At 35.6% G+C, this 18050-nt stretch overlaps 2 protein-coding genes and 1 pseudogene across 2 annotated transcripts; all 3 read left to right on the top strand.

The window, feature by feature from the left end:
• Positions 1 to 2801: 2801 nt before the first annotated feature.
• Positions 2802 to 8249, top strand: LOC110879053 (annotated as a pseudogene).
• Positions 7202 to 8244, top strand: LOC118482171. Its single transcript, XM_035977728.1, has 4 exons — positions 7202 to 7228; positions 7330 to 7438; positions 7560 to 7651; positions 7750 to 8244. Exons 1-4 carry the CDS (start codon positions 7217 to 7219, stop codon positions 7909 to 7911), a joined length of 375 nt encoding a protein of 124 aa, XP_035833621.1. The 5' UTR covers positions 7202 to 7216; the 3' UTR covers positions 7912 to 8244.
• Positions 8250 to 11110: 2861 nt separating the features above from the next.
• Positions 11111 to 13687, top strand: LOC110879051 (transmembrane protein 33 homolog). The gene is made up of 9 exons (XM_022127460.2): positions 11111 to 11395; positions 11620 to 11728; positions 11850 to 11941; positions 12139 to 12264; positions 12345 to 12465; positions 12560 to 12644; positions 12714 to 12827; positions 12924 to 12963; positions 13302 to 13687. Exons 1-9 carry the CDS (start codon positions 11228 to 11230, stop codon positions 13452 to 13454), a joined length of 1008 nt encoding a protein of 335 aa, XP_021983152.1. The 5' UTR covers positions 11111 to 11227; the 3' UTR covers positions 13455 to 13687.
• Positions 13688 to 18050: the final 4363 nt, after the last annotated feature.

Here is an 18050-nt window from a genome sequence, read left to right as displayed (position 1 = left end):
GGGCCCTAACGGGTTAAATGGTGTTGTTGCAAGTTCTTGACATGGTTGATGATCTTTGTTAAGTAGTTTTGGTTGAAATTGCTTTCTTGGTAGATTTATGTTCAAGACTTGTAAAATGAAATAGTTTGTGATATGATCTACTTTATGCTTGTCTCGGTGGTTGTATTGTGACCATCGGTATTGCTTTCCTTGATAAGTGAGGTTAGGATTCCAGACCAGGATCCTAACTTATCTTTAAAGATTCGCATGAGAGTATATCAATAGCTTGCTAATGAATGATTTTAGGTGGTTAACGTGTGTTTATTGCGTTAACTTTTCAAAGAATCATCATGTTAGGATTCCAGACCAGGTAACAAACTGTTTTGCAATTGGAAAGTTGATTAAGTGCTTTTGCGACATATCTGATGTAGATAACATGTTTAGGTTGTTTGCGAAACAAGATATTATATATTTTTCATATTTGGAGTCTATTATGTCTTAAATATTGTTTTAGATAATTTTAATTAAAAACTCATTCACTTATCTTTTTACCGGTAAATCAATGACAAAGATTTAGTACTCATGCTCCGCCCGTGTTCCATGGATCGATATCTGGTTCTTACCCATATAAATATTAAAACCTAGTTCGTGTGTAAAATTTTATTGTAAAAACATGTATATATATGCACACGTCAATCAGTTATTTATTTAGTTATTTATTTGGGGAGTGTTCGGTGACGTTGAGGGTATGGAAATTGGTTGCTTTTTGGCTTGGTTTACCATGGATTAGCTAGATAGCTTATATGTTCTAAAGCAAAAGAAGTCGTTGATTAGTTCGAGCTTTTTGTTTCTTGGTGGCGCTATGGAGATTCAGGAACAATAAAGTTTTTAAGAAATCAGCACAACAAGAATACGCTTTTTGATGATACTTTGCCCCTTTTTTATAACTAGAATTAGACCCGCCGCAATGCGGCGGGAATTCTTTAGTTATAACTAAGTCGGTTTAGGACGCGCATGTTATGTTGAACCTGTCAAACGGGAAAAAAATAGACGATGTAAAAACGTTCACCCACGCACGCAAGTTGCGTCGTGTTAACTCGCAAAATTTAAAACGAAACGTAAAAACGCTAAAGCAAAGACGCACGTTACGATGTGTTAAGTCACAAAATTTAGAACGAAGCATAAAGCGAAAAATTTGCGAAAAATGAAAACTATAAAGGACCAAAGTTGAAAGTAAAAAAAGTTGTGAGGATAGATTGCACAAGATAAAAAATTTTGTGTTAAAAGTAAAAAAGGAAATAGTTTTGGGTTAAAAGTAATTTATGAAATACTTTTGGGTGAAAAGTAAAAAAATCAATATTTTTTTTGAAAAAAACCCCAAAGCCAAGGTTACAAGAACCATATGCATAACCATTTTTTCTTTAAAAAACCCCCAAAGTCAAGATTACAACACATAAGTAAAAAAAATCAAAGTGGTTAAATGGTAAAAGATGGAAACTTTTGAATTAGAAGAAAAAATCAAATTAATCAAAGGGGTTAAATTATCAAAGATTAAAATTTTAAACTTAAATTGTCAAAGATTAAAACTTTAGGGTTAAAAAGGAAACAAAGATTAAAAATTTTAAACTTAAATTGTCAAAGAATAAAACTTTAGGGTAAATTGTTAAAGATTAAAACTTTAGAGTCAAAAATGAAACAAAGATAGAAGTTTAAACTTAAATTGTCAAACACTAAAACTTTAGGGTTAAAAAAGAAAATTTTCATTTTTTCTTGAAAAACTCCCAAAGCTAGCATTACAACACATATATGCATATTTAAGTTGCTTCTTTTATAGTGTTTAATTATAGGAATCGAAAATGCAAAATTTTTATGATCAAATGGCCTAGCAACCCTTTATTGTATATTTAATATTTATCACTTCCTAGCCTCTTACTAGGAGTGTCTTTTAATACCGTTGTTCCAAAAAAAAAATTGTTAGTGTTCTCTTAAATCTTGCTTTTAAAGAAGTATTATTTTTTTTTTAACTTATATTTTAGAAAATTCTTCATTAACCGCTTTAATTTAGAATGATTGTGTCTAAGATCATCTTTTTTAAGCCAATCTTTAGGTGTGTAAATGAGCTCACCTGCTCGTGAGTTACTTCATAGATATATTCACTAAAAGCTCGAATCTACTTGAGTTTAACTAAGTTTGAGCTAAAAATAAGTTTGTTTAACAAATAAGCCTTAAATCGAACTTAACTGAGTAGGATTGTAACTTAAATAAACCTATTATTTACATAATTTTTATTTAATATATTAAATACACATGTATATATTAGTAATATATATAGTTATGATTATAATAGCAAAAAAACAAGAAATTTTATGTTATAGACAAATATTAAATTAGAAATATACATTGAATTAATTACAAACTTAACCTATATAAATTAGTTAATTAATAATAAACGAGACAAACTAAATTTGAACTTGAGCTTGAAAAATCACTCACGAGTAAAGCTTAAAACAAGGTGAGCTTTCACTCTTGTTAGTTAAACACGCCAATCTCAAGTTTAAATGAGTTTGGATTTGTCTCGTCTCAATTACACGCCTGTTAATCATGCGTGCTTGTGTTTATCGAATTAAGATTTTATTTAAAATGTGATTTGACAGGTGTAGAAATAAGTATTTCTTGAAATGAAGGCAAGATTTCCTCTTATCCAACTTGATTGACATGAATTCTTTTATTATTATTTTATATTTATTTTGCTTGGTACACCATCAAAGCATATAAAAGAACCCTTTTGCAATTATGCCTTCCTTCAAATACTCAACCATATTATCCTTTCATTCACTACTTGAAGTACCTTCAAATCATCATCATCTTCAACATCACCCACACATCCAAACAACCAAAACATTATTCACTTCTAATCCAATCTTCCCTTTCCAAGTTGCCAAAACATTATTATTATGCCCTTCATAAAAAGGTTTCTTATTTTCTTTTTTCTATGAACTAATGTTTTGTACAAGCAATAACCTAAATTTAGGTGTTCTTTAAATGATTAGTTTTTGGAAACTAACTCTTTGAGTGAAGAATTTGATTTCCATTTTGCTATAGTCTTTATATTAAAGTAATTGACCAAATATATCCATTTCTCTACTCTCTACTCCCTATCAACATGGTTTTAAAGAAGATTAGGAGAAAAGTAGAGAGAATTCTCACCAAACCCTTCAAAAAACCTCCAAGAAAACCCTCTATAAAACCTCCATCACCTTGCCCATCTCCTCCACCTGAACCACCACCCGCCATCATGAACCGCCGCCCCACCCACCCTTTCATCTTCCCGGAATCCCACTCCGCCGTCCTCCCTGACCCGTCCCCTTTCTTCTCCCCTAACCTCCTCTCATCCCCTCTTCCCACAAACTCATTCTTTCAAAACTTTGTCCTCAAAAATGGCGATCAACCCGAATACATCCACCCGTATTTGATCAAATCATCTCCTTCATCCCTTTCCATATCTTACCCGCCTTTGTTCTCAACCTCCGCCTTCACGTATCAAATCTTTAACGCGGATCTCACCATCTCAGCCGTGGATAACCCGGACCCGAATCAAACCCACAAGATATCTTCTATTAATGATCTAAGTGTCACGTTGGATATTCCAAATTTAAGATTTTATCTCGTTAGAGGCAGCCCATTTTTAACGTGTCAAGTCATGCAAAGTGTCACCCTCTCATTTTCAACTATTCATGCAATTCTTGATTTTACTCCAAATTCTTCAAAAACCAAATACAAAATAAATTTCAACAACGGTCAAACATGGGTATTGTATGCATCTTCACAGATTGATCTAACTCATGAGATGTCAAAGATCACATCTTTACCCTTTACAGGTATAATTCGTATCGCAATACTACCGAATTCTGACTTGAAACTCGAACAGGTTCTTGATCAATTCAGCTCTTGTTATCCGGTATCGGGTGATGCTGTGTTTAGTTCGCCATTTTGTGTCAAATACAGATGGGAAAAGAAAGGTTGGGGGGATTTGTTAATGCTGGCAAACCCGCTTCATCTTCGGCTTCTTGATCATAATTCTTCGAACAAGATTCTTGACGAGTTTAGATACAAAGGCATCGATGGTGAGCTCGTGGGTGTTACCGGTGATTCATGGGTTTTGAAGACCGACCCGGTTTCCGTTACATGGCATTCAATCAAAGGAGTTAAAGAAGAATCATACCCGGAAATCATTGAGGCTCTTGTGAAAGATGTAAATGATTTGGATTCAATGTTGATATCGACAAAATCGTCGTACTTCTATGGGAAATTGGTGGCAAGAGCCGCTAGATTGGCGTTGATCGCTGAGGAAATCGGTCATGTTGATGCGATGCCAAAAGTTCAAAAGTATTTGAAAGATACAATTGAACCATGGTTAGATGGAACCTTTGATGGAAATGGTTTTGTGTATGATAAATTATGGGGTGGTGTTATAACCAAACAAGGGTGTCAAGATTCGGGTGCTGATTTCGGGTTTGGGATATATAATGATCACCATTACCATATCGGGTACTTTCTTTATGGGATCGCGGTTCTAGCCAAACTAGACCCTGTTTGGGGAAGAAAGTATCGGCCTCAAGCGTACTCATTGATGGCGGATTTCATGACATTGGGTAGAGGTGGGAACACGAAGTATACTCGGTTAAGATGCTTTGATTTGTGGAAGTTACATTCTTGGGCTGGTGGTTTGACTGAATTCGCGGATGGTAGGAATCAAGAAAGCACTAGTGAAGCAGTGAATGCTTATTACTCAGCCGCGTTAATGGGGCTGGCATATGGAGACACGCAACTCGTTTCAACAGTTCATTGCTTTTAGCAATGGAGATTCATGCATCACAAACATGGTGGCATGTAAGAGATGATGGCGGTTTGTATACTCAAGATTTCACACGTGAAAACCGAGTTGTGGGTGTTTTGTGGGCGAATAAAAGGGATAGCGGGTTGTGGTTTGCTCCAGCGGAATGGAAAGAATGTAGGTTGGGGATCCAAGTGCTGCCATTGTCGCCGATCACTGAGGTTTTGTTTTCGGATATGGGGTTTGTGCGGCAGCTTGTGGAGTGGGCTTTGCCGGCGTTAGCGAGGGAGGGTGTTGGTGAAGGATGGAAGGGGTTTGTGTATGCACTGGAAGGGGTTTATGAGAAGGAGGTTGCACTTGAAAAGATTAGAAAATTGAGTGGGCATGATGATGGGAATTCTCTAAGTAACTTGTTATGGTGGATTCATAGTAGAGATGAAGGTGATCAAGGTTATGAGGGAGGGGGTAAGCATTGTTGGTTTGGTCATTATTGCCATTAAATTTCAAATATATGCATATGTGTGTGTTTATGTTTATGACTTTATGGTCTCTTATGTGTGATATTGGTAATGAGGATGTTACTAATTCTATAATAATGCATGTCATGTCAACATGTTGTAAACCAAATAATTCTTCATAGACTTGTATAGTTTTATGTTTGTTGATAATGAGTCAGTTGACTAATCAAAAGCTTGAGTTTGGAAATTGATTTGGCATCAATAATTGAGGCTTATCATCTATGAACCACTAAGATGTTAACATAACATTCATTCATTATAATACAATACATAATGAGGTAAACACAACATGTGTCATGTCAAGTTCCACAATTTGAAAAATAGTATTACAATATACTGCAAATCAAGTTATGCCAACTTTTAACAAATCAAAACAATTTTAAAAGCTTAAAATAGAGTAGTAATGGAAAACAAAATTAACAGGATGTTGAAAATTTCAAATGATGAAATGATAAGTATGTAAGTTCTTATCTAACCTCCAATTGCAATGAAAATAAATCAGGTGTGAAAAAAAAAAAAAAAAGAAAAAAAGAAGTGTAAAGGAATCAACAAAAGTACTGCAATTTGATTAGAGGTTACAGAATGCACGAGGATTTAAGTTATCCAGAATTTCAGATTGAACGAAACCAAAGTCCCAAAGGAATTAATCTTTTGGGCCCAAGGGAGTTTGAATTTGGTTGAGCCATGAGCCCAAAAAGATACATGTCTTTTCTTACACTAATAGAGTTTGGATCCTATTTAAGTGGGGCTCTTTCTCGATCCGAGCCAAGCCCAAATCCGTCCAATGGTGCCAGTCCAAGTTAGGGTTTGCCTCCTCCTCTTCATGTCCCATCTCTACATTTGACCTGACTCATTTTCGAAAATATTTACATCAAACATAAATAACATGAAAGTTAAAAGGTTGTAAGTGTAAATGCTGAAATTTGAAGGGTAAAAATATACAAAATATAACTGGTTAAATAACTAAAACCGGTTATTAACCGAAACCGTAACCGGTTAATAACCGATTGAGAATAATTGATTAATGAGGAATAAAATCCTCGTTTTATAGTGTAATGAAAAAAATATTAACATATAAAAAGTCATAGGCGTTTAAAACCGCAAAATTACCAAGTTATCCTCATGTGCAAGGCACATGTCATATTTAACTTAAAATTTTAACCTGGTTAGTGCTAAAGGACGAAATGTGTAGTTTCCAAATAAAGGAGTATGATTGTAGTTATTGAAGTTAAAGGTCATACATTGCAATCTGATACAAATATAAAGAACGAAAAGTGTAATTTACCCTAAATGATTTAAGTGGGGCCCACCCCCACCACTACCCAACCATCCTCCTCCTTCTCTACACCACCACCACCACCACCCCCCATTAAGCCTCATCCCTCACCCAACCCACACCTGCAAACACTTCATATTCCAAATTAACTCCCACCTTGTACACGACTTCCTGCCACTTTATCACTAACTCCCCCCTCAAATCACTAAATCACACACCATAATGTCGATATTTCCCGATTATGCGAATTGGGTGATCTTCAAAATGTCATAGATTTGTTTCACAACTCCGAAAATCCCATTCTTGATTCCAAAACATATTGTAACATACTCCAACTTCGTGTAGAATCCAAAAGAATACCTCAGTGACAAGGTATTCCACCACCTGTGGTCTCACACACTACCACCTTGTCGTCGAACCACTACCCCAGCCGTTGAAACCAGTTTGTTCACCACCAACGACGACATCTTGGAGGTCGCGCTGCCCTAAATCAACACTTAAAACCCCCATCGAATCCCCACCGGTACAACTGAAACCACTTTCATACCACCTGAAACCGTTGTTGAATCTTCTGAAACCCCCATTGAAACCACTGAAAACCACCGTCATATGTTGTTTCAGGTTTATTTGAGTTTAATTTGTATGTTGTATTGGTGATGTTGTGTTAGTTTTAGTCATATGTTGTGTTTGACTAGCTTTATGTGATTGGTGTTGGGGTTTAGGATCCTGATCTTGTTGTGGAATCAATGACTACGAATAGTACCTCATCGCCTGCTGCGAGGTCGTCGGCATCATCATCTGCAACCGAACGCAGGCCGCCTGCCAGTTCAGGTAGAAAATATGGCATCTGACATGGATATCTTGGAATCTTGGGTCGTTTATTTATGGTTTAATGTCATTGCATCATTACCTCTGAATTCTTTTTTGATTGGATGCGATAAAAACATTGTAGGGTCCACTACGAGAGCTGCAGGGGCATCGACTCCAAGTTCAACGCCTTTGCGCTGGGATCGACAAACAATTCAGTTTTCTGTCAATGCTTGGGTAATGCATCAAATCTCTCTCTCTCTCTTTTTTTTTATATGCTATTAGCATAGTCATCTTGATCTCACCACTTTATGCTTATCGGTAGTATACTCAAGATTTCACACGTGAAAACCGAGTTGTGGGTGTTTTGTGGGCGAATAAAAGGGATAGCGGGTTGTGGTTTGCTCCAGCGGAATGGAAAGAATGTAGGTTGGGGATCCAAGTGCTGCCATTGTCGCCGATCACTGAGGTTTTGTTTTCGGATATGGGGTTTGTGAGGCGGCTTGTGGAGTGGGCTTTGCCGGCGTTAGCGAGGGAGGGTGTTGGTGAAGGATGGAAGGGGTTTGTGTATGCACTGGAAGGGGTTTATGAGAAGGAGGTTGCACTTGAAAAGATTAGAAAATTGAGTGGGCATGATGATGGGAATTCTCTAAGTAACTTGTTATGGTGGATTCATAGTAGAGATGAAGGTGATCAAGGTTATGAGGGAGGGGGTAAGCATTGTTGGTTTGGTCATTATTGCCATTAAATTTCAAATATATGCATATGTGTGTGTTTATGACTTTATGGTCTCTTATGTGTGATATTGGTAATGAGGATGTTACTAATTCTATAATAATGCATGTCATGTCAACACGTTGTAAAGTAATAACAGATGAAAGGAAGATTTATCTTATTACAATTTCATGTTTATTTTCTTGACTAAACCAAATAATTCTTCATAGACTTGTATAGTTTTATGTTTGTTGATAATGAGTCAGTTGATTAATCAAAAGCTGGGAACAACAATTTTGATAACTTCTTGTTCAATTTAATAATAAAGTTATTAATTATTCTAATTAACTTGATAATATATAATAATTTACATCGAGATAGTTGGTAAACGGGCAACAAGCTGATCCGCTACCCCTTTTTGAATAGCAAAACTGAGTCTTTTAAAAACTACGCCCATAGATCTATGAACCATTAAGCTTGAGTTTAGAAATTGATTTGGCATCAATAATTGAGGCTTATCATCTTATCATCTATGAACCACTAAGATGATGTTAACATAACATTCATTCATTATAATACAATACAACATGTGTCATGTCAAGTTCTACAATTTGAAAAATAGTATTACAATATACTGCAAATCAAGTTATGCCAACTTTTAACAAAGCAAAACAATTATAATAGCTTAAAATAGAGTAGTATGGAAAACAAAATTAACAGGATGTTAGAAAATTTCAAATGATGAAATGATAAGTATGTAAGTTCTTATCTAACCTCCAATTGCAATGAAAATAAATCTGGTGTGAAAAAAAAGGAAAAAGAAAAAAAGAAGTGTAAAGGAATCAACAAAAGTACTGCAATTTGATTAGAGGTTACAGAATGCACGAGGATTTAAGTTATCCAGAATTTCAGATTGAACGAAACCAAAGTCCCAAAGGAATTAATCTTTTGGGCCCAAGGGAGTTTGAATTTGGTTGAGCCATGAGCCCAAAAAGATACATGTCTTTTCTTACACTAAGGTAGCGTTCGTTTCATGGAATGGAATGGAATGGAATGGAATTAGGAAGTTTTTCTTTGTAAAATTGATCTTGGTTGGGGGAGGGAGGAATTTGAAATCCAATGAATTTCTTTAATCAATGAAATTTGTGACTATTTCAACATTCCATTCCATTCCTTCATTTTGAGTGAAGGATTTCTAAGGAATGTTGAAATAGTCACAAATTTCATTAGAGTGAAGGATTTCAAATTCCTCCCTCCCCCAACCAAGATCAATTTTACAAAGAAAAACTTCCTAATTCCATTCCATTCCATTCCATGAAACGAACGCTACCTAATAGAATTTGGATCCTATTTAAGTGGGGCTCTTTCTCGATCCGAGCCAAGCCCAAATCCGTCCAATGGTGCCAGTCCAAGTTAGGGTTTGCCTCCTCTTCATGTCCCATCTCTATATTTGTCCCGACTCATTTTCAAAAATATTTACATCGAAACATAAATAACATGAAAGTTAAAGGGTTGTAAGTGTAAATGCTGAAATTTAAAGGGTAAAAATATATAAAATATAACTGGTTAAATAACTAAAACCGGTTATTAACCAAAACCGTAACCGGTTAATAATCGATTGAGAATAATTGACTAGTGAGGAATAAAATCCTCGTTTTATAGTGTAATGAAAAAAATATTAACCTATAAAAAGTTATGGGCGTTTAAAACCACGAAATTACCAAGTTACCCTCATGTGCAAGGCACATGTAATATTTAACTTAAAATTTTAACCTTGTTAGTGCTAAAGGACGAAATGTGTAATGAGTTTTCCAAATAAAGGATTATGATTGTAGTTATTGAAGTTAAAAGTCATTCATTGCAATCTGATACAAACATAAAGGACGAAAAGTGTAATTTACCCTAAATGATTTAAGTGGGGCCCACCCCACCATTACCCAACCATCCTCCTCCTTCTCTACACCACCACCACCCCAACCCCCCACTAAGCCTCATCCCCCACCTAACCCACACCTGCAAACACTTCATATTCCAACTTAACTCCCACCTCGTACACGACTTCCCGCCACTTTATCACTAACTCCCCCCTCAAACCACCAAATCACACACCACAATGCCGTTATTTTGCGATTCTGCGAATTGGGTGATCTTCAAAAGGTAGATTTGCTTCACAATTCCGAAAAAACCCATTCTTGATTCCAAAACATATTGTAACATACTCCAGCTTCGTGTAGAATCCAAAAAAAATACCTCAGTGACAAGGTATTCCACCACCTGTGGTCTCACACACCACCACCTTTTCGTCGAACCACCACTTCAGCCATTGAAACTAGTTTATTCACCGCCAACGACGACATCTTGGAGGTCGTGCTGCCCTAAATTAACACCTAAAACCCCCCATCGAATCCCCACCGGTACAACCCTGAAACCACTTTCGTACCACCTGAAACCGTTGTTGAATCCCCTGAAACCCCCGTCGAAACCACTGAAAACCACCATCGAACTCCTGAAACCACCGTCTACCCCCCCCCCCCCCCAAATCACCACCATAGACCCCCCCCCCAATTGAATCACCACCGTCGAACCCCCCTGAAACCTATTGTCGAACCCCCTGAACCCCACCGTCGACGCCCTATAAATCACCACCATCGACCCCCCTGAATCACCACCGCCCCGTTGAAATCTTGTTCTCCCCTGAATCTTGTTCTTTGGAAGGCTGATTTTGTATAGAGGACGTTGTGTGATTGGTGCCTTTGTGCGGATAAGAGAGAGATTATATTTAGTAAGGACAATTTAGTAATTTCACATCAACTTAACTTATCAAACTAACTGACATTTACCCAGGAACTATCCGAATAACAACATAACAAACCGTAGAAAGTATAGCTTGCTATTTTCAAAAGAGGGACTATATGTGAAAAACGTGAAATCACACGCACTATCCGGGCAATTAACTCCAAAATTTACCATCCCAATTAATTCCACACCAAACCCGGGTGAAGAAACACCAAATTCTAACTCGCGAAGGAATCTACGAATAAAGCTAGCAGCGGCTGGGCGGCACCAACAAGGAACTACAACCACAACCACGATCCAATCATGAGCGAAGATCCTCAGAAGTTGAAGAAGATTGCAGCTTCCGCCTATGACTACGATAACGATCCCAGATGGGCTGATTACTGGTCCAATGTCCTCATCCCCCCTCACTTGGCTTCTCGCTCCGATGTTATTACTCACTTCAAGCATAAATTCTACCAGCGTTTCATCGTACGTACCCACCCCTCTTCATACACTTTACTTTATAATTATTTGCTACCTCTTGTTGGTTATTCAATTCACTTTGTTTTTAAAGTTAGGGTTTTTATAGTTATGCCCTTTTGTTTGTTTCAGGTTTATTTGAGTTTAATTTGTATGTTGTATTGGTGATGTTGTGTTAGTTTTAGTCATATGTTGTGTTTGACTAGCTTTATGTGATTGGTGTTGGGGTTTAGGATCCTGATCTTGTTGTGGAATCAATGACTACGAATAGTACCTCATCGCCTGCTGCGAGGTCGTCGGCATCATCATCTGCAACCGAACGCAGGCCGCCTGCCAGTTCAGGTAGAAAATATGGCATCTGACATGGATATCTTGGAATCTTGGGTCGTTTATTTATGGTTTAATGTCATTGCATCATTACCTCTGAATTCTTTTTTGATTGGATGCGATAAAAACATTGTAGGGTCCACTACGAGAGCTGCAGGGGCATCGACTCCAAGTTCAACGCCTTTGCGCTGGGATCGACAAACAATTCAGTTTTCTGTCAATGCTTGGGTAATGCATCAAATCTCTCTCTCTCTCTTTTTTTTTATATGCTATTAGCATAGTCATCTTGATCTCACCACTTTATGCTTATCGGTAGTGTACGATTATTCTTATTACTACTCATTTGTAGGCGTATATAACATATAAGTAGATGACGTTTTAGAATTGAAATTGATAACAGAATTAAAAAATTCTTACTTGTGCAGGTTCTTGTTGTGGCTGTGCTTGCTATGTTCCCACTCATACCTAAAAGCCTTTCTAATAGGGCGTACCGACTCTCATTTATGGGGACCGCATGCTCGTCATTATATTCACTCTACTCTCTTTATGGGGTAATGTTTTAGTGCTCATTATATAATAATTATCTTAACGATTATGATTTCTTGATCTTATAATCTCAATTCATTTGCAGAAACCAAGGGCATGGAATTTGCAGGAGGTGCAAATTTGGCTTCAATCAGTAATCGCAACAAAAGATTTCATCTATTTCATTTACTGCCTCACTTTTGTCACCTCAAATCTTCGCCTTACATGTTAGTTAATAATTTGTAGTTAGTAGTTAGTAGTTAGTACTATTTCACACTTTCACGAATCACGACACTTCTTTTAATATTAAATTTTTGGCAGTTGCTTTACTGCCCATCGTATGCAGAAGCTTAGAACACACTGCAAAATTCACTAGGCGTAATTTTGGTCGTTCCGCTTTATACAGGTAAATTTTTTCTACTTTTTTCTTTAATCGTAAAACAATGTGATCCGAAATTTAACGGTAGTTTAACAGGAAATACTTGGAAGAGCTTTGTGTGTGGGTAGAATCAAACACGACGACACTCAGCATACTGTCTTCTCAATCTGAGATTGGAGTTGGCTTCCTTTTGATCATCTCTCTTTTATCGTCAGTAATCATGTTCTTATTAGTTATTATCGTTCTCTTTTTTTATTTTAATTTGATGTAAGCTGTTGTTCTGAATTCGTTATTTGTAAATTGCAGGTGGCAGCGTAACATAATACAAACTTTCATGTATTGGCAGGTTAGTAGATTCTTTTAAGTAGTTGGGTTCCCGATACCGTCCCGATCCCGAAAATACCGTACCGATTTTTTTCGGTACCGGAAACGGTATCCACTTTTTGGCATTTTCGGTATCGGTATTTTCGGGATCGGTACCGGTAAAATACCGAATTTTACCTTCAAATACCGCTACCATACCGATACCATACTGATACCGTACCGTACCGACATATTTCGGTATCGGTACCCAGTTTTGGCGAAATTCGGGATCGGGACGGGATCGGGATTTGCTCATCCCTAGATGAAACTGTATAAGTTACTATTTTTAGCATAATCTTACTGGAACTTATATTGTGGCAGCTATTGAAGCTCATGTATCATGCCCCTGTTACGGCTGGTTACCATCAAAGTGTGTGGTCTAAAATCGGGAGGGTGGCCAATCCGGTTATCAACCAATATGCTCCGTTTCTTAACTCTCCAATCTCCGCGATACAACGATGGTGGTTCAGGTAGTGATGTCTTCTTCATGGAGAATAAGCTATGAGAATAAGGATAAAGGATCTATATAGAACTTAACATGATGTACTGTATAAGTTATATCTTAACTTGATTGTGTTCAATGGTGGGGATGGTCTCTTTGATAATTTCACACAATTTTAAGTTCATAAGTTGGAGATTTTATGTGATGTTTTGTCGTTGAAAGACATTTGAGTTTTCAAGATTATGAAGATCACAGTTCCAAAAAATTTTTGGTAATACATTTATGTTAGAATATTTGAATTATGATTGAATATGAGTTTGGGTTTGAAAGTCGGTTAAACATCTTTATTTGCTAATTATATGTTTTAAAATAAGTTAGTTTAGTAATTTATTCCACATATACTTTGGGTAGCCTGTAAGAAAATGATGTATCTAGGCCATCTATTTAGAAAATAAGCTTGTTTAATGATAAGTTATGCTAACAGACCATCTATATTTACAGGTTTTTAACTGTTTTTACTATATAAACATAATAATAATTCATTACAAGGGCAATCTTGTAATGCAATTATTGTTAGACCCTTTGTTATGCTCCGTGGCCATGAAAGATCTCGTTCCCTTTCTTTGATCCTCGTCTCTGAAACCTTAATGAAGTGGAGAATTCCTTGGTACTTGAGTGTCGCAATGAACCCGTTGGCAAGGCCTTACTATTTTCACACATGACATGAGGTTGTCTACCTCACTAGTAGTTGAACTAGAATGCCAGGCGGAGGAGGGTGGGCAGTTGGCAGGCCAACACAGCGCCGCCCCTGCGTGGTGTGGCCTTGAAAATGGGTGAGATCACGCTCGTGAAGGAGACCATGAAATCATGAATGTGTTTTGGTGAAAGATGAAACAAATTTATTTTTTATTTTTTTATTTTATTTTAATTTTTTTTTTATAAATAAGCAAATGAAATCACACCATATGTTATCTCACTTTCATGTTCTCTAAACATAACGCCCTTCAAGTGATGTTCCTTCGACTACCTGGCGCAATAATTAAAATACACGATGTTACATTTTTTGAAGGGATATAATTTTTATACTAATAATTATGACTTAACTTTAATTCTTTTATCAACTATATGTCTATTTTTGTAATATTTTATTACGTTTCATAATACATAAAACCACTAAAACATAATTAAGCTTCTAAGAAATATATTCAGTGGTTTTATTTTAATTCATAAATAGTACTAGTCTAAGTACCCGTGTAATACACGGGTGGCTAAACAACAAAAAATTTATACTTTAATACGTAAATACTTTATTACAGGTTCGTTCTAAATAATATCTTATAAAAATTAATTAACGATTACATTTCTTAATAGATTTTAAGAAATATGAATAATTTGTTAGGATTATAGTGTGTCATGAGTTGTCGATTTTAATCGCACGTCCCTAATACTAAGAACCAAAATAGATATATATTATTTTGATTATAACTAAGAACCATGTAGCAATGATTTGAAACAGAGAAATACGCCAAATTATTTGATGTGAACAAAGCTGCTAATTGTCATCGTCGTAAACTTGATACATAGTACGTTCGCCATTGTGAATTATCACCATCTCCTCGAATACGTTTAAGTTTTGCTGAGTTAATTGTTGATCGTCAAACGTATATAGTTCAATGAGTTCAATAATAAAAGATACATAAACAACATTTTCAAAGTCATTAGTATCTTCTTTCCCTTCACACAATAATTTATTTGTTCAGTTTCATCAGTATTCTAAATTTGTCTCCATGCGTATTCGTAGTTTTCGTGTAAAGCTAATAACCTTTTAATTTTTAATGAGATCTCAGTTAAAAATGTTTCGTAAACTCATACAAAATGTTATATTTTTTGTTTTTAAATTATATTGTATTATTCTTTTAGTTGAATTCTCAACTAATAAAATTCAAAAACATATTATAAACAACGTGTTTTTGGAAATTATATGTATTTGTTTTTTTTCTTTTATTAAGGCTCATCGATTAATGTCAAACTTAGTACTCTGATCATTGTGATGAAATCCTTACACGACAAATGATAAGTTGATAAAGTTAAAAGGAAAAAAATATTGGTTAAAAAACGATAGATTTATTCATATATATAAAAAAAGCATATAAAGATTTTTAGTTCGATTTCATAAGTATCCCAACTTTGCCTCCATATGTATTCAAAGTTTCTATGTAAAGCTAATTCCCTTTTAATTCATAATGAAACATAGTTACTGAAAAACTACGATCAATGGCACATGCAAATGAAAGTCTTGTTTGAATCACGGTGAGTAGGCTTGACTTTTGTTTTTAGTGTAACTGATTATTTTGAAATAAGTAGTAGTATTGATCAAACAAAGATCTACACCAATAGCACCAATAGCTGATAAATGATGACCGTTTGTGGTTTTTTTGGGTTAGAGTGGATGGCACCCCAACAAAAGTTATTGATAAAAAAAAATACACCTAAAAGCTAGGGTCCCCATTTGACATGTTGACCTGCTTTATTTTCATGTTTGTTAATATATTTAACCCAATTGAACTGTTGACCCGTTTTATTTTTGTAGTTCTTTTATGTGAACCACCCAATTAACCTGTTGGATGAATTCATTTTAATACCTTCTTTAATATTAAGCCATTATATATATATTTGTGTTCTGATATATGCAATTTATTATTAGGTACCAATAGACTATACTAATTTTATTTTGTATTGGATACTAATTTTAGTTTGACACCTCTAACTAAACACACAAAATGAAAATGTTGACGTCCTAACATCAAAACTCAGTTACTCAGATGCCTATTTTACCCTTTTTGTTCAATGACTAACTCATTCAGTTGCTTCTTCAGCTTCATAACCACCTCTTCACAATAACAAGTGAACACTTGTACCACATACATAGATGATCAACAACAATGTTGTTTACAAAACATTCGCCTAAATTCCGTAATCTTGCCATATTAATATCCTCAATCTAAACATACCTTGGCCCTTACACATTTGATAACACAAAACTCCATCTAATCTGCCCTAATATTACGAAATTTCACAAACAAACCGGATTCTTAAGGATTAACAAAGTGAAATAGAGAACTAATAGTGAAAATAAAAAACTGAAGAACATCGGAATGAAATTGGAAATTAGTGCGAGTGATATACCTTTAAATCCCCATTACTAATGCCGCACTCTAATCAGTAGGAATCGTCCACTCAAAACTCATATACATGAAGTAGGAAAGTAAAAACAGTTGCAAAATCGCAACATCTCATCTTGTATAAAATGAAGGAATATGCAATCACAATACAGATGTGAAGCACAACCAAGACATACATACATACAACAAAAAAAAAACATTGAAAGTAACAGATTACTAAAATAGTGCTCAGTTATTACCAACTTCCATCATAAATTGTAATTTGTAAATGACAAACTGAGACATAAAATCGAACATGTTCCAGGTCTGGGGGCTGAAAGAACTGCAATACCACCCTCCTAGAAATTCCAACTGCATTCATTTGCAGGTAGAAGTATCACATCACCCTTCTCGAATTCCATCTGCATTCATACCAACATACCATCTAAAAGGAACACGAGCTTTGCTTCTACAGCTCACCTACACAAACAAAGTAGAATCTGTATATAGAGTTGAGGCATTTTCGCTCATATCCATGAACTAAAATAGAATTCTATGATTCTCTATCATTCATAAAAGAAACACCAGAAACAAATACATTGGAGTGCGTGAGTACGTTTATCCTCTTTCAGGATTTCTTTCCATTTAACAGCAATTTAAGTAAAGAAACACCAGAAACAAAATAGTGGCTAGCACGCTGCTAGAAGCACCTTACATCAGGTAAATTAATAAAATTATTTAAAATGGTTCAACGGGTAAATTAATAGAATTATTTAAAATGTAAACCAATTTCTCGAGTCAAACGGTCAAAAGTCACTCAAAGTGTATTATTTAGTAATGTCACTTTTCTTATCATAGTAAAACATGAACTATTAACAAAATTCTAGTTAAAAAATACAAACTGTTACTCTTAGCGTGTCAGCTTGACATATGATGACCAGCACTAAAGTTTACCCGTTTTAACAACCACCAATGTTACCACCGCTAATACCAAACACATACAACATACGACAAAAATATAGTGCATTGTGGTATACCTCAAACCAAAAACCAGGGTTACAAAATCAACATGTAAACTTGGTTTTAAAATGTGCTCCGATGCATTTTGGTTGCAGAATCCAATGCACAATGTGTGCGCACCACGTATGTGATGCGTGTGTTATATAAAAACTAATACCAACAGTAGTGTCTAAAACTAAAACTGTAAACACATAACGTATAGGTTATAATTTACCATATGTTAAATATGATTGATAGTAAAAAAGTTACAAAAATGAACTAAAATTAACCTGCAACAGCAACTTCACCATCTAACGTCCGACCTTCCTCACAACACCTCTTGTAACATGCAACTGGGCCCTTCTCAAAGACGTGTCTTGTCGAATGACTGGCATGAATGCTTCAATCTTTCAACTTCCACCTTAGCCTGGAGAAGACAACTTAAAACATCAATAATTTATAATATTT

The sequence above is a fragment of the Helianthus annuus genome, chromosome 9 (genome assembly GCF_002127325.2).
Source record: "Helianthus annuus cultivar XRQ/B chromosome 9, HanXRQr2.0-SUNRISE, whole genome shotgun sequence".
Taxonomy (NCBI): Eukaryota; Viridiplantae; Streptophyta; class Magnoliopsida; order Asterales; family Asteraceae; genus Helianthus; species Helianthus annuus.
The sequence above is the reverse complement of the archived record's forward strand: the minus strand, read 5'-3'. Positions and strand labels throughout refer to the sequence as shown.